Source organism: Macrobrachium nipponense, chromosome 6 (assembly GCF_015104395.2).
Source record: "Macrobrachium nipponense isolate FS-2020 chromosome 6, ASM1510439v2, whole genome shotgun sequence".
NCBI classification, from domain to species: Eukaryota; Metazoa; Arthropoda; class Malacostraca; order Decapoda; family Palaemonidae; genus Macrobrachium; species Macrobrachium nipponense.
The window spans coordinates 14,314,356-14,336,935 of record NC_061108.1 but is presented as its reverse complement, the minus strand read 5'-3'; the positions used below and the strand labels follow the sequence as shown (position 1 = coordinate 14,336,935).

The following is a 22,580-nucleotide window of genomic DNA, read 5'->3' as shown; positions in this document are numbered from 1 at the left end:
CATAGGTTTGGAAAATGGTCCAGGTCATAATTGCCACTATCAGGAAAGAGAAACCAACCTCCACGAACCACTCCGTCTAAAAGAGATCAATCTCTGGCAGGAACAGACATCCACACCGGAGAACAGTGTTCTAGTAAAGGGAGCACAAATGACCTGAAACAGGTTGCATTGACTTTATGACTGTTATAGTGAATGTATGAGGCCTTACGAACAATACCTAACTTTCGTACGTCGTTTGCTGAAACCTTCCGTAGAAGTTTCTCAAAAGTCAGATGTGAGTCAGAAGTTACATTTAGAGTAGTTAAAGCTTCAGACTCATTCACCAAAGTTCCATCCACCTGAAGGGGAGGATCGGGTGAGAAATCTGTACGAGATCTGCTAATCAATGGTGTTTTCGTTTTACTGGAGTTCAGCCTCATACCCCACCGACTACACCATTCCCCCCTGGTCAGGTCCATGTCCCAATGGAGGCTTAGGGCATCTTCATCATTTCTCAAGGCTAGAGACTTTACTACACCTGCGAGTGTTGCATCATCGGCATACCGAACAATCTTGTTTCCCAGGCCAACAACCGTATCACTTGTATACACTAAAAATAACAGTGGACCAAGAACACTGCCCTGTGGAACTCCAGACATAATAGGTCTTGGTTCACTGAAGATCCCGTCCACAACAACTGCCTGCTGCCTATCTTTAAGGAAATCTGGAAGTAATCCTAAAACATATCCACCCACTCCAAGATTCTGAAGCTTATAAAGAAGTGCATTGCGATTTAATAAATGGAAAGCAGCACTAAAATCTATTTGAATTACTCTGCACTTATCAAGGTTCCTTTGTATGTCAAATCTAAAAGGGCATCGCAGGTAGTACCTAACTGCTTCATGTATGCATATTAACAAATCAGCGCCTCAGTGCCGTAGTTGGTATGGTGTTGGCGTTCCATCTCGGTGGTCGCGGGTTCGATTCTCGGCCATTCCATTGAGGAGTGAGAGATGTGTATTTCTGGTGATAGAAGTTCACTCTCGACGTGGTTCGAAAGTCACGTAAAGCCGTTGGTCCCGTTGCTGAATAGCCGCTGGTTCCATGCAACGTAAAAGCACCATACAAACAAAACAATATTAACAAATCAGTAAACAAATAGAAAAAACATTAAGTATATTACTGAAACAGAAAAATTAAGTACATTATTTAAACTACTATAACTATCATAACTATTATAAGTAAGTCTTGTCAAATTATTTTAAAAAAATAACAGAATTTACGTACAATAGATCACAAAAATGTGTTTATATGTGCGTACGTATATGTAGTTGTCAAGCCCAGGATATTAGTAATAAAGAAGTCTGCAATGAAATTAAATGAAAGGTCGTAAATTATAGAAATGAGAAAAATGAGTATTGGTGATTTCCACCCATAGAACTTGTGGAGTTGTGGCCAGCAACTTGTTACTAGGCTACCTGAGAAGAGTAGGGATTCTCACTCAGCTCAGTGGATCAGTGTCTAACACAGTCCTTATAAAGAAAACGAGATTGAGGACACTTTGTGGTTCTAAAGAAAACGAGATTGAGGACACTTTGTGGCCTGTAGAGAGAAGATTTATGGTAGAGGTAAGAAAAGGATCAATGACAGAAGGGGTTTCCTTTGAATTTAGTTTTTCGAGAAGTGTGTTCGTAAGTAGTATACTGCAAATATGAGAATAACATTCCAAACAAAACATCGAAGGACGCTGAATGACATTCCAGGCCAAAGCACCAGACAATGTGGCCAAAATTTCGTATGGTTAGTCATTCATTCAAAACATTGAAGAGAAGACTCTATTCCCTAGGAAGAAATTTAAACATTTGAATATATGTGATCTCTCAAAGACAGATTTGAGTGAACCTGAACACCCAGATAGACTAAAATTTGAGAAGAAAACAAACAATTTAAGGGAAGTAAACACGTAGAAACTGGTAGAAACTTCGTAGCTCCCAATAACAAACATGCTCCTAGGAACAATGATGATATGAACGAGGAAAGGTCAGTTGATCAGCTCATGACTCAGTATCAGTGACAAACGATATCTTGGCGATGCAGTAATAAGACTTGGAGGACGAGGCTGAGTCATCGTGTGATGCAAGAATGGGAGAAGAGAATGATGCAAGAATTGGAGAAGGTAATGGTAAGCTCAACGAAATTGTTAATAAAAGCAATAAGGTGCAGTGCAGTGGACGGTTGCATATGAATCTACACTTGTAATGGAGCAAAGAAAAAGGAATAAAAAAAAAACAGTAACAGTGGTCAGTAAATCATTTACTAAGGCCATAAACGGAAAGTTTGGCCAGCAGAACCTCAAACCAAACTGTCCAAGATTTTCGGGCGTCATGACTACAACCAAAGATTCTGAAGAAATTACTATAAATCAGTATAAGGGGAAAGAAGGGTCCTTATGGATTTTGCTTCATGGAAGCCTTACGGTTTATATGAAAGAGAAAAATTTAGCTAAAGGGGTTTTGATTATGGAAAAGTATGGGGCGGTACAGTTAAGTTATCTCAAATATACAAGGACGGTGAAGGATCTGTTTTAAATGGATTCCATTGGAAATGACAGCATATAGGCAAGATTTAGTATTTATTGTTATTATCCAGGTTTAGAAAAATTCCCGATCAGATAACAATAACGGGAACTAATTTGATTGATATATAACCTACTAAAAATAATTCTGAAATATGAGGGTTACTTCATTCTCTCACTCGCAAGCACTGAACTTAGACCCCTTGAATGTTTTTATGAGCAAACCATTTTTAAGTCATGCATGTACTTACAAAAATTGAGACCCCATGAATTTTTCATGAACAAACCATTTTTAAGTCATGCCTGTACTTACAAAAATTGAGACCCCATGAATTTTTCATGAACAAACCATTTTTAAGTCATGCCTGTACTTACAAAAATTGAGACCCCTTGAATGTTTTTATGAGCAAACAATTTTTAAGTCATGCCTGTACTTACAAAAATTGAGACCCCATGAATTGTAATGAACAATATATCTCATGCAAATTCTTACAAACATTGTAGCCCTTCAGCCTAATATGATTGTGTGATGTAGACATAGAATTAATTAGACATAGAATTCATTTATAAATAGCATTTTAATGATTTTTAATGAGTTTGGCTCATTGATTTTATGAATTATCAGTAGCAAGCAATCTGGTTTTGGAACAGTCTGAAGGCCAAGCTAAATGCAGGTCTTTGGACTAGTAAGTAGGCATTACACACCTCCCTTGAACTAATTCACTGTTGACATACAGGAAACCGTCGTTTCCTGTATTTGATAGAGCTATCAAATGTATGGTGATTATCGTCAAAATTAAACTGTTTAATAATAATAATAATAATCATCATCATCATCATCATCATCATCATCATCATCATAGGAGCACTAGGCACGATCCCAAGATCCCTGAAAAGGAATCTAGAAAAACTAGAGGCTGAAGTAGCTCCAGGACTCATGCAGAAGAGTGTGATCCTAGAAACGGCACACATAGTAAGAAAAGTGATGGATTCCTAAGGAGGCAGGGTGCAACCCGGAACCCCACACTATAAATACCACCCAGTCGAATTGGAGGACTGTGATAGAGCAAAAAAAAAAAAAAAAAAAAAAAATAATAATAAATAATAATAATAATAATAATGGGGAGAATAAAAGAAATTGTCACTGAGAGCACGACAGGCCTAGTCAGACATCGAGAAAATGCCCAACTGGAAAGCCCCAATTCCCGATGAAGTTCATTGGCACAAAAACTTCAAGGCCCTACATCCACGCATAGCAGAACAACTCCAGTATTGTATCTCAAATCCCCATGCGCCCAATGGATAACCACAGGGAGAACATCCTTAGTACAGGAAGACAAGAGCAAGGGAAATATAGCAAGAAACTACAGCCCTGTCACCTGCCTACCAGTAATGTAAAAGTTACTAACAGGTATCATCAGTGAAAGGCTATACAACTACCTAGAGAATACAAATACCATCCCCCACCAACAGCAAAGCTGCAGACGGAAGCGTAGTGCCACAAAATACCAGCTCCTGATAGACAAAATGGCAGTGAAGAATAGTAAGAGAAGGAAAACCAATTTAAGCATGGCATGGATTGACTACAAGAAAGAGTTCGACATGATACCACATACGTGGCTAATCGAATGTCATAAAATATATGGTGCAGAGGAAAACATCATCAGCTTCCTAAAATAAACACAAAGCGCAACTGGAATACAGTGTTTACAAGCTCTGGGTTAAGACTAGCAGAAGTTAACATCAGGAGAGGAATCTTTTTTTTTAAGGCGACTCACTGTCTCCCATACTTTTCGTAGTGGTCATGATTCCCATGACAGAAGTACGGCAGAAGATGGATGCTGGGTACCAACTCAAGAAAGGAGGCAACAGAATCAACCATCTGATGTTCATGGATGATAGCAATCTGTATGGTCAGAGCATCAAGGAAATAGACACCCTAATCCAGACTTTAAGGATTGTATCTTGGGTCGCCAGGATGGGATTTGGAATAGAATAATGCACCTTGGTCAACATACAAAAATGTAAAGTGACAAGCACTGAAAGGATAAAGTTACCCAACGGGAATAGCATCAAACACATAGATGAGACAGGATGCAAATAACCGGGAATAGAAGGAGAAGATGTAAAACGACTAAGAGCTGAAGGATACAATCAGGAAAGAATATATGCAGAGACTTAAAGCGTTACTCAAGTCAAAACTCAACGCTGGAAACATAATGAATGCCACAAACTCACGCGCAGTACCAGTATAGCGCGAGAGCAGTGGAGTGGACGAAGGCTGAACTCAGCAGCATTGACCAGAAAACTATGAAACACAAGAAGAAAATCCAGATCTAGAATAATATTGGAAATGTATCTTACTAAAATAACATTGGAAATGTATTTTACTTACGGGCAAGAAATGAGAAGCAACACTCTTTCTTGAAAAACAACTTTGACTTTTGTTGCATCCATGTAGTAATTCCTTATTACTTGTACCTACTTCCGAGATGGAGGTGCAACAGATAGACAATTTTTCTTTTACCGGAAAAACGAGCAGCCAGGCCAAACTTCCCGAGTTCCAGGTGCTCTTAGCTTAAGAAAAATTTTCTGATACACACCTCTTACCGTATGTGTGAAAAAGTTAGTTTTACCAGACCACTGAGCTAATTAAGAGCTCTCCTATAAAGGGCTGGCCCGAAGGATTAGTTTTTTTACGCGGTTAGGAACCAATTGGTCACTTAGCAACGGGACCTACAGCATATTGTGGGATCCGAACCACATTATATCGAGAAATGATTTTCTATCACCAGAAATCAATTCCTCAGATTCTGCGTTGGCAGAGCGGAGAATCGAACCCGGCCACTGAGATCGATAGTCGAGCATGGAACCGACTCGTCCAACGAGGAAGTCTCCGTATGAGTGGGGTTTTTAAACAAACAAGTTGTACGTAACAAAGCTACAGAGCTTTCAATTGTTAGACTGTCTCCCTTTTTCTGTAATATTTTAGAATAATACAGAAAGGGCGAAAAGGATAAGTTTTAATGCTAATTAATTTTTAACTATTCATTACATCTGTAATGATAAACTTAAACTGATAAGAATTGTATTTAGATAAAGAAATTTCGTGCTTGACAGCAATCCAAGGCCTTTTGCTGCGTTGGTCTTTTCTCAGATTTGGAAAAGACCAATGTTGTTTATGGGTCTCCACAACAGTCCCATATGGAAGCAACACTGAGTTATAAGCAGTCTTGGTTTGACATCCTAAATTGTGAATAAACAGAAAAGTGAGATATATGTAAAGCAAGTGAGTAAATAAGATAGAAAGATAAGTGGAATAAGAAATGTAAAGCAAAGAATGGTTAATAATACGGCTAGTAACACTGGAATGACGCCAAATAATACCTCAAGGAAATCTGTTTTTAATTTTATGAGCTTTTTATGAACAATGCCAACTGTAACGACAGGAATTCCCTTGCATTAAATCATCCGTTTCAATACACACCTCATTTTTCCCCTTCAGACTGGGGGTTGTAAATTGTTTGCTTTAGACATTCCACTGTTTCAGACATTTCAAATATTTACCAGCTCTCAAAAGTAAAGTTCAGGTAATGCCTCGCGCAACCTATGCCAAAGGAACGCAGTTAATAATTCAGGTTGTGTCTGGTTCAGCAATGATGTGCACATTTAACATCATAAGCACGGCAAGTGACGTTTCTGAATTTTTCAAGTGTAGTCAATCAATCAATCAATCAGTCAGTTTGCATTACATAAAAAAAAAATTACGGATCTTTGAATAACGGATTATAGAGGGAAATATCTTTCCAGTTATCTGTATGTTCGAATAAGTCACCTGTCAAAAATCGCCAGGGGAGAGAGAGAGAGAGAGAGAGAGAGAGAGAGAGAGAGAGAGAGAGAGAGAGAGAGAGCTTTCAATTTCATCATACCCCGTGTTTGACAAATCAGCTGCACTCCTCCATCTATCGTAGAGCAACGAGGAACGATTATTCTGGCGACAGGCCATTTCAAAAGTAAATATGGCTGGAATGAAAACATTTCAGGCTTTAATGAAATATTTCTACAGCGGCCACTTTAGCCCGGAAGTTTTCCATGAATAAAATAACATCGTCCATGATACCTTTAGTGACCTGAACTCCAGTTTAAAAGAGAGAGAGAGAGAGAGAGAGAGAGAGAGAGAGAGAGAGAGAGAGAGAGAGAGAGAGAGAGAGAGAGAGAGAGAGAGATTAAATAAACACGAATTGATGAATTTTAGAACCTGCTGACAATGCTGAAACATAAACTAAACAAAATGCCAATGAAAGAGCAAAATGTGTGCCGAACAGCAGTTTGCTTAAAAGATGTTTTGGTAATTATTTGAAGTGTGTGCATTTTGACTTTGTGTTTATAGAAAAAAAAAATTGCACCAATACAACTTTTCCTACGTGTGTGAAAGAGGCTTTTCACAATGGGTTACTTCTAATAAAGGCGTTTTAATGTACCAGGCATCTGGACTTATATTGTATTCTTTTCGAGCTATGTCCTACGTAACCATAATGGTAAAGTCCTCAGTTTGAGAAGTTTATCGATTCTCTCTCTCTCTCTCTCTCTCTCTCTCTTCTCTCTCTCTCTCTCTCTCTCGCTCTCTTCTCTCTCTCTCTATACACACACACACACACACACACACACACACACACACATATATATATATATATATATATATATATATATATATATATATATATATATATATTCGTAAGTATCAGCTCTTCGTTTCCGAGAGAGAGAGAGAGAGAGAGAGAGAGAGAGATCCTATGACACATTCAATGCTATCAAGTTCCTCATTGTGAGTATGGTGATCGGATTATCATTTTCCATAACGCCTTCGGGAACAGTGTTATGATAACTTTCTCTTTATGCTGTTATCAAATTACAGGCAATAAAACCGTTAAGAATTCATTTGGTGACTGTTTAGGAAGCATATCTCTGGATTATTAACTATTAAGTGTACTCTTCCTTAATATACAGGTCTTTGTGACGAATTGGAATGAACCTTGTTAGAGAAATGCTAGAAAAGGGATAATGATCTTTTGCCTTCATTATGGTTTTAGAAATATGAACAAATTGTTTAAGTTCTGATTTCATTAGAGGTTTTATTTGGTTTACAGTAATAGACTTGCGTTCGTATTCCCTATGTGCACGTAATGTATTTGTTTGGGTATATTCATTGTCACAAAAAATCAACAATGATTTCCTTCTATTAACTTAGTACGATGTTTGCTGGAAAAGAATATAAAAGCCGATTTTATTGTCATGAAAAGTAATTGCTGGAAATATATACAGTAAATGAGTGTACAATGGAAATCCCAAAGTGAAGTTTGATACAATGGACTATTTAGCCCACTGATTTAAAAATTACGTGGTTTTCCAACTTATTGGTGACGTTACTGACAATTTAATAATATATATTTATATATACATATATAAATACATACATATATTATATTCATATATATATATGTATATATGTGTGTGGTTTGTGTGTATATGTATATATACTCTTACTGTATATGTGTATATATCTGCCATCGTAATGAATTATCTTTATCAAAACGACGAAAATGAGTATGAGATATCGAACATGGATATGGAAGATGAAATGAGAGCACCTCGCATTATCATTCAGTACACAGTAGCTTATCTTATATTATATTGAGATTTTTAACGCGGAATACCGACTAAGCGAGGACACAGTATTACTTCTGCAATTATTGAAAGAAAAAAGTAAAGTTTGGTAACTTGATAATTCGTTAAATCCACCCGGCATGAAATAACATCCGTATTGGATGAATCTCAGATGGGTTTGTTTGATTTTTATGAAACGTTACGAAGTAGTAGTAAATAGACAAGATCTTTTCAATTCAGTTCAATTCAGTTCAAAAGACCTCGTACGAAATCAGCTCCACTGATGCTGCCCTTCCTTTTAACAGAACATACTTAAAAGGTCATCTCCCTTATTATTATTATTATTATTGTTATTATTATTATTATTATTATTATTTTTCGACTGGGTGGTTTTATAGTGTGGGGTTCCGGGTTGCATCCTGCCCCCTTAGTAGTCCATCACTTTTCTCATTATGGGCGCTGTTTCTAGGAGCACACTCTTCTGCATAAGTCCTGGAGCTACTTCAGCCTCCAGCTTCCGTTTCAGGAATCTTGGGATCGTGCCTAGTGTCCCTTAGATTATGGGTTCAATTCCCACTGGCATATCCCTTATCATTATTATTATTATTATTATTATTATTATTATTATTATTATTATTATTATTATTATTATTATTATTATTATTATTATTTCAGAAGAAGCTCATTCATTTCTTGACGTTTCGGTCAGACTTTCTACCATTTTCTAAAAAGACGAATAAAGTCAGGGGTACAACCAAGGTCTGACTCCGGATACAACTATGCCATATTAATACCCGCAAGCAGGCTAACAGAAATTTTTGGCGATTCCTGATTGGTTGTCAAAGCCTGGTGGGGGTTGGTGGAGTCTCCTGTATTGGCTGGGAGCGGGGTGACTCATCCGGAAGAGTCTGGCTGACAGACGTATTATTATTATTATTATTATTATTATTATTATTATTATTATTATTATTATTATTATTATTATCTATCTTGGCGCAAGAATGGGACGAACAAGGATTTTCTAAAACAACTGGAGCCGTCTTTAACTGAGGAGATACAACACATCCCATTGTGGGAACTTCTTTACATACAAGATATGTGTCACATGGAATAAAATGCAACCAGAAGTTGTAAACAGCAACAGTGTGGAGGAGTTTAAAAGAAAGCCAGACAAAATCATTAGGACACTGTGAATGAACAGTAAAACCTGCTCCTAGAGATAAGTTAGCACACGATGTCTCCTCGGATGGACTAATAAGTCTTTGAGACATCCTAATCCTTGTAACCTTGTAACTCCATTACAAGAAAATCCTTTATTATTATGATGACAACTAGATTAACACTTTTTATAAGTTATTAGCACACTTGCTTATTCACTAAGAACCGAAGATATACACAACGACGCCAATATGCGCATACTGGCAGTATAATCGGAGAGAGAGAGAGAGAGAGAGAGAGAGAGAGAGAGAGAGAGAGAGAGAGAGAGAGAGGTTGGGGGGGTGTATTACGTCTTCTGGACACGTAACACAAGGTAAAGGTTGAAACAGCCTCGCAAGTGAAGGTCTCCTGGGTGTAAAACACCTGTGCAAGATTACACTAACACCTGTTTGTGACCTCCAATGTCACGTGGTATTTTCCTTGAACAATGAAACCGTTGGTGAGTCAACTCTGATATAGACAAGCATAGCTGTATACTTTGCTTATTTCTTATGTATGTTTTTTATGTATATTTTTCCATTTTTTTCTGCAGATGCACAAAAGATAGACATTAAGAAAATTTCACAAATAATTGTTTACGAGCAAAGGTATTTACTAGACCTAATTTTTAAGTATGTCATTTTTTCTTTTGATACTAAAGAGAGAGAAAATGCCATATGGATAATTGTTAACAAGCATAGGTGCGTACAGTACCTAATTTTTAAGCATATGTAATTTTTTTTCTATAGATGTACAAGAAATAGAAAATGTCTTACAAATTACGAAACGTCTTTTTGTAAAAAATAGTTTATCTGCATGTACTATACCTCCAGACAATCAAATAATTAACCTTTTTATAAGCTTCAGAATTTATCAGATGCTCGTCTAGAATTTTCTTTATCTTTTTTTTTTTCAAACTACTGAATCTCTCATTGCTATTTCAGACGGGCAACAAGAAAGAAGCTGAGAAGTTAGTCAAGAACATCATCAAAATTATCGTCAAAATTGACTTCCTCTCCAGAAACAAACTCTTTTCAGATGAAGACCTCAAAGTGGCCGATCAGGTGAGCGGGTTTAAAGGTTCTGCTATTATTATATTATTATTATTATTATTATTATTATTATTATTATTATTATTCTTATATTATTATTATTATTGTTGTTGTTGTTGTTATTATTATTATTATTCACCCGCAGATGGATTTTGGATTTTTTGGTAATTTTTTCTGCAGTTTTTCTATCTCCTGCAGAATACGATGACGTCCAAAAAATTATTATTATTATTATTTTTTTTTTTTTTTTTTTTTTTTTTTGCTCTATCACAGTCCTCCAATTCGACTGGGTGGTATTTATAGTGTGGGGTTCCGGGTTGCATCCTGCCTCTTTAGGAATCCATCACTTTTCTTACTATGTGTGCCGTTTCTAGGATCACACTCTTCTGCATGAGTCCTGGAGCTACTTCAGCCTCTAGTTTTCTAGATTCCTTTTCAGGGATCTTGGGATCGTGCTTAGTGCTCCTATGATTATGGGTACTATTTCCACTGGCATATCCCATATCCTTCTTATTTCTATTTTAGATCTTGATACTTATCAATTTTTTTCCCTCTATTTTCTTTCTCTTCAAACTCTGGTGTCCCATGGTATTGCGACATCAATGAGTGATACTTTCTTCTTGACTTTGTCAATTAACGTCACGGTTCTGGTCTGTTTGCAATTCTTATCCCCTATCCGTCCTGACTACCATAGTCCCAGAGGATCTTTGCGTGATCGTTGTCAATCACTCCCTCAGGTTGGTGCTCGTACCACTTATTACTGCAAGGTAGCTGATGTTTCTTGCACAGGCTCCAGTGGAGGGCTTTTGCCACTGAATCATGCCTCTTTTTGTACTGGTTCTGTGCAAGTGCCGGGCATTCGCTTGCTATGTGGTTCATGGTTTCATTTTTCGTATTGCACTTCCTACATATGGGAGAGATGTTATTTCCGTCTATCGTTCTTTGAACATATCTGGTTGCTTAGGGCCTGATCTTGTGCCGCTGTTATCATTCCTTCAGTTTCCTTCTTTAGCTGTCTCCTCTGTAGCCATTGCCATGTGCCATCGCTGGCTAGTTCTTTAGTCTGTCTCATGTATTGTCCGTGCATTGGTTTGTTGTGCCAGTCCTCTGTTCTGTCTGTCATTCTCCTGTCTGTATATTTGTGGGTCTTCGTCTACTTTTATTAGTCCTTCTTCCCATGCAACTCTTTAGCCCACTCGTCTTCACTGCTTTTCAGATATTGCCCCAGTGCTCTGTTCTCGATGTTGACGCAGTCCTCTATACTAGTAGTCTCCCTCCTTCCTTTCGTGTTATGTATAGTCTGTCCGTTATTTTCTCTTGGGTGTAGTGCTTTGTGTATTGTCATATGTTTCCTGGTTTTCTGATCTATGCTGCGGAGTTTCTGCCTTCGGTCCATTCCACTATTCCTGCGCTGTATCTGATTACTGGTACTGCCCATGTGTTTATGACTTTTATCATATTATTATTATTATTATTATTCATCTGCAGATTAATTCTGGTTTTTCATGGTACTTTTCTGCAGCTTTTCTATCTGTTGGTGAATGCGAAGACGTCCTAAAAATTAACATTATTATTATTATTATTATTATTATTATTATTATTATTATTATTTTATTATTATTATTATTATTCACCTGCAGTTGGATTCTGGGTTTTCTTGGTATTTTTCTCCAGTTTTTTTTATCTGTTGAAGTTTTGGAAATATTTCCTTAATAAGAACATGATGAAGAAGAAGAGGAACAGGGTTACCAGCGATGATGATTCGTAAGATGCCCACATTCTGCGTCGTTGGGTTTTCATGCCTCCACACCGAATTGAATTGAATGTAGAATTGAGGCCAAAGGCCATACACTGGGACCTATGAGGTCATTCAAGAGGAAAACCTCAAAGCAGTTGCACTATGAATCAATTGTCGGGAGAGGGATGAGGAAAGTAATATGGAAGAAAGAGAATACGAAAGTAGGTACAGTAAAAATGAACGACAGGTGTTGCAGCTAGGGGCCGAAGGCACGCAGCGAAGAACCTCAGGTAGTACCTACAGTGCACCGCATGAGGTGCACTGACGGCACTACTCTCCTACGGGTGTCTCCACACTGAAGAGGATGCGTGACTCTCCAATACTGTCTGTGCTTCTGAATATATCAAACCTCTGTTCTCCAGCGTTCATGCGGTTTATATCACGAGAAGAACAGCGTTAACAGACACACTCCCAGCATCTTCCTTCTGAACCAGACCTCTGGATCTGGCCAGCATCAACTAGGATCCATCTCCTTAAGGTTATCGCTTCCTGAATCTGTATATAGGGCTGCCATACAGTGACATCCTTTGACGTGGCAACACAAAGGAGCTCTTGAGAGAAATACGGCGTCGGTTTTCCCACGTTACTTAAAGCTGATGATTAATGTTGAACTCTTATCGTGGTTTGCGTTTTGTGAAATGACAGGGTATGAGAAGTGAAGTAATATTCAGGTGGGTCGTGTTGTCAACTCTTTCTTCGAAGTGTTTGTTTATATATTTATGCTCTCTCTCTCTCTCTCTCTCTCTACATTATATATATATATATGTGTATATATATATATATATATATATATATATATATATATATATATATATATATATATATATATATATATATATATATATATATATAAGTCATATCACATTTCCGTGATTCTATACATATATCGAGCTACAATGTCCTTTAAAATCTAATTCGCTCTACCTCGGAATTAATATTATTTTCATATATGCTTAACCGAAGGGGAATTTTTTCTCGATAATAGACTGCCTCGACCGGCGCGCGAACCCACGGAACCTTTCAAATCCAGGAAACGTCAGTGAAGCTTTTACCTACTACACCACGGCGAGAGGCTCTCGCGGTGGTGTAGTAGTAAAAGCTTCACTGACGTTCCTGGATTTGAAAGGATCCATGGGTTCGCGCCCTGGTTCAGGCAAGTCTATTATCGAGAAAAAAAATTCCCTTTCGGTTAAGCATATATGAAATATATTAATTCCGAGGTAGAGCGAATTAGATATTAAAGGAAATTGTAGCTCGATATATATATATATATATATATATATATATATATATATATATATATATATATATATATATATGATATATATATATATATTTAAAAAAATCACAGTAGATGCATGTGAGCTCATCAAATAAGCGAATACCACGGAAAATGATAGTCAGATATCCAAGCGCTTTCGTCTTTACTAAGAGAATGTCAAGGAGCGAATGAAATACAATTTCATTCCCTCCTTGACAATGTCTTAGTAAAGACGAAAGCGCTTGGATTTCTGACTCATTTTCCTGTGGTATTCGCTTATATATATTATACTATATATATATATATATATATATATATATATATATATATATATATATATATATATATATTATATATAATATATATATATATACACACACATATATACACACACACACACACACATACATACATACTACATACATACATACATACAAAACACATTATATATTTATATAAGTATATTCACATATATATTTATATATGTATTATATTATAATACATATATAAATATTTATATATACATATGTATGTATATTTATATAAATATGCATTCATATAAATAAATACATTATATTTTATTTATGCATATAGTACGTATAAAAGGGTCCTGAGGTTTTTGCTCTTCTGCTTGTATACCAGTGCCTTATCTCACAGCTAAATAACGAACTTTATAGATAAATTAGGTAAAAAGGAATGAAAAGTACTATTTAAGCTTGCCTGTTTGCTTTATACGTAGTCTCTAAATGCAGTAACAAATTTATCTGCTTGCTTGATTTCTTATCGGCGGCGTAAGATAAGAAAAAATCAAGACGCCCAAATGTCGAACCTAAATATGTTATCACGAGCAATTATGTTTGTAATATTACATTTATGATATATATACACATGTATGTTATTTATATATATATATATATATATATATAGATATATATATATATATATATAATTATATATATATATCCTTTTAATATTATATATATATATATATATATATATATATATATATATATATATATATATATGTATGTATTTACTTTCGATTATTGATATTTTATCCTGATCCACCATCTATTTCAAGTTTTCTTTAAATGAGCCTCAGTGAAATCATAATATTAAAATCTGGTTATTGTTATTCAATTGTATTTTCTATTGGAAGTGCCAAGATTGAAAGTTCATAATCAGGAGGTATTGCGTCTAATGCTCTAAACTAGTAAATAATTACTGCAAATTAGTTGTTATATGATTTAGTTAGAGAAAAGATTTAAACAAATTCAGGCTCTTAAGAACTCGAGTATATCTAATCCCTCTCATCTTCATTGCAGCTCAAGGACAAATTCACCACGATCGTCAAAACCGTCATCAGCTTCTTCGAGGTCGACTTCACCTTCGACAAGAACTTCCTGACGAAGAACATCAACGACTGCCGAGCGATCCTGAAGGACCTGGTGGGCAACCACCTCTCAGACAAGACCCTCGGGAGGATAGATCACGTTCTGGACTTCTTCACGGACTCCGCCTTCCTGGAGGAGATGTTCAAGACGGACTCCCAGCACCGGCCTCTCCTTCAGTCCATCATCGGAGACATGAGCAAAGCCTTCGACGAGGGGCGGATCTGAAGTCAGTCTCCGTAGGTTTTAGGGTCTTTGTAACTCTTAGATCGGCGTGTCTTCTTCACTCTACCGGGAACGTGCGTTACGAAAGACGCAGAAATATTCCGCGCGTGCGCAGTGACGTATTCGAACGCTGCCCGGAAGTGCACTACTACTATATAGACAGTCTGGGTCAGAGTGGTTACGATCACTGTGACCTCTGCAAAATGGTAGTTTTCTATAAAGGCATTTTTAAGAAGACCGCGAGAAACCTACGCTATTATAAGTGTCAAACGCTGTATTATTGTATTTGGCTCAAAAAAAAAAGGATATATGTAAGTTTACTAAGTTTTCTAATATAACATATCGGAAGACGAGAAATGTGATAATCATATCTAGATGAATCTAAATAAGAAACCGTGGCAGATAGATCAGGTAAATTGTCACGTGATTGTGTGTAAATTAATTACAAACCATAGAAGGAACTAAGGAAGGTTGAACAGGAAGATATGACTTTACCTGTTCCTCGAAAAAAGAAAATATATATATAATCGACTGTACTGGATGGCTAGGCCCATGCAGCCATCTCGCCCTAATTAATCAAAATGGTAGAATTTAATGGCAAGATCTCTCCAATATTTTAATTAGTTTATCATCATAAACTTTTGAATTCGCGTTTTGTAATAGGCAACTTATGTAGTTGAATTTTAAAGTGGTTTAAACTGGTCACAAGCCTTCAGTCTGTAGTAGTTTAGCTAATTAAGAGAAATCCTGACATTTTAAATAAGCCTGTATGATCCGTATGCAGTCTGAGTGTACTGGAAAGTGCTATATTATCGTTTCCCTTTGTTGCATCGTTTCTCTTGACTGTTCTGTTTTTTTCCCTTTGCAACAGTAACAAGATTGTCTTGGTTGCAAAAAGAAAAAGAAAAAACAATTATTTATAACCGAATAAAAAATACGAGCGCAAAAGCAAGCGCTTGAGAATGCATTTACTATGTAATTCATCAGTAAAATTCTCAGTGAAAGTCATGTATCAATAGTCCATAGCTTTAAGCATTGTTCATTCACGTAGCTTCTCAGCCTTTTTGAGCATGCATAATGCATCCAGTGGTATGCAAATTAACAGCACCGAGGGGACTCTGCACAGACAATACGCACTCCTCTTACACGCCATTGTCATTCCAAGACGTCTAAGTAGCGTTCTTCAGTTGTCAACAAACTAAATTTCAAAGTCTTTGATTTGAAGTCTTGGTTTCTCATTGCTGTCCCCCATTGCGTACTTATTAGGAGAGGTTAAGTTTCCCGTACTTAAATGCTTAAACGCTGAAGTGACAGATGAATCTTCATTGCATTTGATTGTAGCTGCATTGCTCTTTGACGAGGATAAAAGTCGTATATTGTGTTAAGTATAAACGTCCTGTCTGAGAATGACAATGTTTGGGGAATCTGTTCCTTCTTCATCATATCTACGATGCTCTGGTCAATAATGACACAATCTGCTGTCCTACAGTCTGATGAAACTCATTATATCCGAACGGTAATGCACAAGTAATGCACATTTATCTCCTTTGTTTTTATAACTGGGAGATACCTTATAAGCACAAGGGATTGACTGATTCATGGTTATGAAAACTGGCGTCGCAACGTCTAGTTTAGCACAAGGGATCGTTTTGTCACCTCAGCTATGCAGTTGAGGGCTTCCAAAATGAAATTAACAGTTGAAATCATTTCACCTATACGTAGTCTTAAATAAATAATTTTTTTATCGCCAGTGAACCTAGTTTTACGAAAATGTAATGTACGTATTAAAGAGCTTTCGCTTGCTGGTACGTTTCTCTCATATAGGTTTTACATCTTAGGTTACGACACAACTCTCTTTCAAAGAGGATTAAGGCATAATATATCTTTTTGAAGATTGAAATGGGATTTCTGTTTGTTTCCAGTAATGAACAAACTCTGTCAGTTAAACTGCATTCTATAGTAGACGTCAATAATTTAACTTGGCTCGTGAATTTTTACTCAGAAGTTCACAAGAAATTGCGCGGTTCATTAACTGCTGCTTCTACTGCAATGCTTTGGAATTTTCCTTCTCCTTCTGGTTTCCTTAGTGCTTGTGATCTTGTATCCCTTAAGAGGTAAGGCCATCACTTTATGGCTGACCTTCACCTTTCATCTTTTTTTTTTCTCCCCAAGAGTCGTTAATAGCATTCGATTGCTTGTCCAGCTAAGCAGTGCACTTGAAAATATGTCATAACGAGGATTAGGACTTCATATATCACCTTCTTTAGTGTAAATGTAATGCATTATGGCCACCAGGATTCTCTATTGGTAATGACTCCAGATTAGCCTCACGATAGTTATAAGTGCAAATATTTTGCCATATTGTTAATGGTATGAACTGGTAGACTAGTGTAATCTGTCAGTGTTTATGAAGATCAAAAAGGTACGCCAGTACTGAAGTCGTGAGAAATGCTATTCTGAGGTTTCCCTTTCATCATTAATAACAGTTAAACTCTTGGCCCTTGATAACAGACTCACAGGGAGTTAAGGGGTTACCCATCAGTAGCAGTATCTGTCAACAAAAAGTTTTCGTGCATAGTCCAGGGTGGAATTTTTCTGGCAAAATAATTCCCTAAACCTCTTCAAGAATTAAAACAATCACAAAATATTAGCCTGTTGACAAAAGAATGTATAAACTATAATGAATTACTGCTTGGTTATGTAGGGGTGACTCGATACCTTTTGCCATGTGATCCAGCCACGACTGAAGGACATACAGTCAAGGGTAGAGATCGCTGTCGTAAATGTGTAGGACAGAAGGTGGAGGAACCATAATCATGGATATACTGACAAAGTGGATAAAGAGGTGCTCGGCTGAGAAGCAATTTATGGAAATTGGATGGAGGTGTCAGAACTTGAAGAAGGACTCATCATGGGTCATTGAAGCCAGCTCTTTGACCTGAGAAAGTGGTCTATGGTACAGCACTGTCTGTTTTCTGGCGACCATCTGTTGATACCAGATTCCTGAATGCTTGCATGGTGTTGTGCGTCTGGCCTACTAGTCTGATGTACCTTCAATTATATAAAAGAGCCTTTGGAGAATTGTGTTGCTCTGTTTATTTCTCGTGTTCAGGATAGGGCTCACATAAGCTGAGACTGGCTGTCTATATTTGTTGAACTTGATAGCCAGACCCTCCTCCTTCGTTTAACTACAGTTCAGGAGCATTAAGGGACATCAGAGATCAAGGTCCAGGGGCAGAAGGTCATGCTGGGAGAGTGGATACCTGAGAAAGGCTCGGTAGCAGGAGTCGATAAGAGGTCACAGCTAGAGAAACTATGAAAGAAGCCAGTCATGATTAATCCAGCCATCTCTTATCCTAGACAATGAGTCAGGCGTTTTTGTTGTGTTCTCATAACGCTTTTTGTTTTTGAATTCCTGCATTTGGAGTTACCAGTTCATTGTACCCACTTAACTATTTAGTGACATTATCCATATGTTGATTTGTATGGAAGAGCATGGGGAGAAATTTTTTTCATATGGCTTTTATAACTTAATTCTATGTAAAAAAAAAAGTTCATTCTCAAACTATATTTTATGGCTAGGTTTTCCGTTACTCTACGCAAGTTTTAATGGTTATGTTGCAAGCATGCTGCTCCAAATGCTTGGATTCTGCCATTATAGAGAGCAATGCCCACTCACGATTTCTGCATAAAAGAATTTTACACTATTTTATTTCATGTGAGAAATAGCATTTTTGCTTGTAGCTTCGCAACAGCAATGTGAGCTATGGCACAGGGATTGAACTTTGCTACAAACTTCTTTCACTATTCGATGGCTATTTTTGTACCACTCATTGTTTGTTCGTCTATATCATGACAGTTGCCAAAACAGGGGGCGGTCGTCTATCAAGTATCCAATTCTAGCTTCTACACCACATTCAGAGGATCATGACTTTTGAAAGGCACTGAACACGACTCAGTATTGCACAGGTTACAGTGCAATGGAGAATGCACTGTACAGAATTGTGCACATGTACCATACAAACCATACAAGGAAGTTACAGAAGATGCTCTCTTAGTACCATTTTTTTCTGCACAAGGATATATATAGTTTATTTTCTCAACACATCATGACGGATGCACGAGGTGGGATATTCATCTCTTCACTTACATATTAAGCAGCTTGCACTTCTAGCACAGCATCCTGTCTACTCCGTCAGAATGATCAGAAAAGTTCTGACAGCAGACTCTGTTCACTTTCTGACGAAATGGGAAGAGAGGATTTCATCAAATTTCATTAGCAAACAATAAGTCTACTTTTCTAATTTCACCGTCTGACGCTTAGATTGCTGAAGCTATATGCTGTCGCTTAATCGTGCAGGTAAAATGATCATTTCCCCCTCTTTTTTTTGCTGTGCCAGTAGCTTTCCTTTCTGTAATAGCGTTTTGAACGAAATCTGATGGTATGCAAATTAGCCCTTGACTGAGAACTATTACTTCATAAGCTTACAAAGATGGATGTACGTAGTACTATACTGAAATTCTGCAAGTTTTTTTTTTTTTTTTTTTTTTTTTTGGTGGTGACAGTGACTTGTTTATTACGGTACTCTTTATCATTATTATTATTATTATTATTATTATTATTATTATTATTATTATTGTTGTTGTTGTTACATGAAACCTATTCATGCAACAAGCCCACACACAGGGGCCATTGACTTGAAATTCAAGCTTCCAAAGGATATGGTGTTCATTAGGAAGAAGCAAGACGAGGTAAAGGGAAATATAGAAAGAAGAGGCCCCACTCATTAAAAAAGATAATTTTTAATTTTCAAGAGAAACTGAAATGTAACTATAGAAAGCTTTCATAATCTCCGGATATAGAAGGTTAGAGGAACCATTCCTTATGTACCTAATATTTATTCTCATAAGACTTACGTTACTCTTTTTAGTTTTAGTGTACTATTTGCCTACTGAGTTTTCCATAGAAGTGTTAAATGTAAGGATTGTACATAAAATCTGCTTTAACCTTTGCTGTGAATTCCTCACTTCTGTTCTCACTATTGCAACCTAGGTAAGCATAGTATAAAACAAATGACCAGTAATAATGTTTCTTCATTATTATAAAGGTAACTCTTGGATGCACTAATGTTGTTCTACATTAATACTGTGAAAAAATGTATATACTACTCTACTGTTTTCTTGATACATATCAGTAAGTCAGTGTTATCTTTACAGTAAGAGAACGTTATCCAGTGCCTCTGGTTTCATCAATTTTTTTTCTTTTTTTATTTAGATTAGAGTAATCTCTTTTAAAATAGATTACTGGTTTGCAATAATTGTCTTTAGTGTCGAGAACGTTTTGCGCACCATGTAGCGTTTCATTTTCTTGTTTCCTTTTGTCAGTGAACAGATGTTACCTGCCGCTACTATGATGTTAAACATTTTAGTGTCTGCAGTGTTCACAGTCTGGAACTTTTCTGACGTCAGTTAATCATTTTTATGATCACATCAATGTTTTGTATTTTTATAAGCATAATATCTTTCATAGATAAGGTGTATAAAACTACATACATGAACGGAATGTAACAGCAGTTTATCAGTGAAATATTCTGAAATATTTTGAAATGAGCCGTGAAAGTGTTTTTGCCTTTCATAATTTCATAACCAAAGTAGTAAAAATTGGTATTAGAAATTATTGCTAGGCATGAAATTATATTTAATTCAAAGTTTATCTTTATTCATCTAGTTGATGACTTTCAGCTGTCTTTAAAGATTCAATCAAAACTGGATTTCCCCTTCAATTTCAATTTATTCCTGGTTGACTATCAATTTGCTTTAGTTAATGTTTTGACCAAGACTAAAGAACCTTTAAAAGATCATTTTTATGTAGCCTTGATTTTCATTTATAGTTTGTATATGCATCAATACATGCACACATGTATGCATATATGAAAATGCCTGTTTAACCCTTGATGCTTATCATACACCAACAACCTTAAGGATTTGTATGGAAGATGTTATGCTTTACAAAAATTCTATCACAATCTTATAGCAATTTATTTGTTATATTTAATTAATGTACAGCTTAAATTCATATTATGTATCTTGTGGATGGTCTGATGAAAAGGGAAAGTTGTTTTTCGTGAGTTGAAATTCGACCAACGGCATTGGACCTGCAATCTTGTTTTCTCCTCTCTTCTGATTTCACGGACTGGTGTGACTGGTTGTAGAAAAGTGAGGTTTGTTCATAATGTAAATAATCACAGTGTACTCGATTTCTGGGTCGGAGGATTGGTATAAGAGACATTGGAAAGAAAACGGTTTTTTATAATGCATTTCTTTTTTGTACAAAGCAATATTGTATCTATAACATGAATATACATACTATATGAAAAATATATATTTTCAATCTGTGATTACTGTGTATCTGTTTTCCATTATTGTTTCGGTGATGCGACACTCCCCCTCGGAATTAGTTTAAGTGCTAAGGGTAAATTTTTATCGAGAAAATATTTGCACTTTCTTTGCTATTGAACTTTGGTTCAATTTGCTTGTCGCAAACACATTTAGATAAAACATTCAACATGTTTCCAGATAATGTCTGATCTTCTGGCCTTTTGTTGTTTATGGATAAGAAAGGTTTCAGACAGGAAAGTGATATCAACTATTCATTAGTTCGCTCAAGTGCAAATAATGTGCATCAACAAACACCTTTTGCATGGTCATCTTAATTGTATTATGTAGTGTAAATTTCATTGTATAAGAAACAGGTAATCATTTCATTAGCAAATTTGTGTACAGCATTTAAAGATGAATAATATATTCATCTAAATATTAGGTATGATAATCATTTGAATTACAACGTATACATGAGTAGTTATGGTTGGTAAATTTGAATTTAAAGCAAAGAAAGTGATGAATATGACACTAACTCGCTTTAACATCTACAGCCTATTTATCTGGTGCATATTTTGTCCTCCTAAAAATGAGCAAAAACAAGATGAGAGTACTATCTGACCATCTCACTTCCCAGAAAAATCAAGGTTGAGTCCTTCTGAAAAGCTTCAAACCCAGTTTCATAACGCCTAGAATAAAAACAAGACATGATAGCAGCAACTGTATTTTGCTTGAAAAGAAGCTGTTTAAAGATGCCCTTTAATGTCTAGATACATTCCTAGGCTTTTCTTGCAAAGGTAAATATTTACTATGAATTCTCACTTTCTATGAATCTCTGACTCTCATCAAACAATGACAGTTAAGAGTTGAATTCAGATGTTGTCATATCTGATTCCAGGCTCAAAAGGTATGGAGAAACTCCTCTTAATGTGTATCAACTTGAATCAAGCAACTCTTTGGAGAAATAAAAGGAAATTATTGTTCCTAAGTCCATGGAGGAATATTCTTCTTGCCGAAAAACTTATACAACTGCCAAAATCAATGAAAAACTGATTCGTGA

General features: G+C 36.3%; 1 protein-coding gene across 4 annotated transcripts in view; it reads left to right on the top strand.

The window, feature by feature from the left end:
* The window catches only part of LOC135216324 (tumor necrosis factor alpha-induced protein 8-like protein), a 170,510-nt gene extending 148,970 nt beyond the window's left edge, over positions 1-21,540 (top strand). For all 4 annotated transcript variants that reach the window (XM_064251498.1, XM_064251497.1, XM_064251496.1 and 1 more), the window contains 2 exons: positions 10,360-10,479; positions 14,852-21,540. In XM_064251498.1, coding sequence (XP_064107568.1) covers positions 10,360-10,479; positions 14,852-15,145 — 414 coding nt within the window. In that variant the 3' untranslated portion in view covers positions 15,146-21,540. The remainder of the gene's footprint in view (positions 1-10,359; positions 10,480-14,851) is intronic.
* The last annotated feature ends 1,040 nt before the right edge of the window (positions 21,541-22,580 follow it).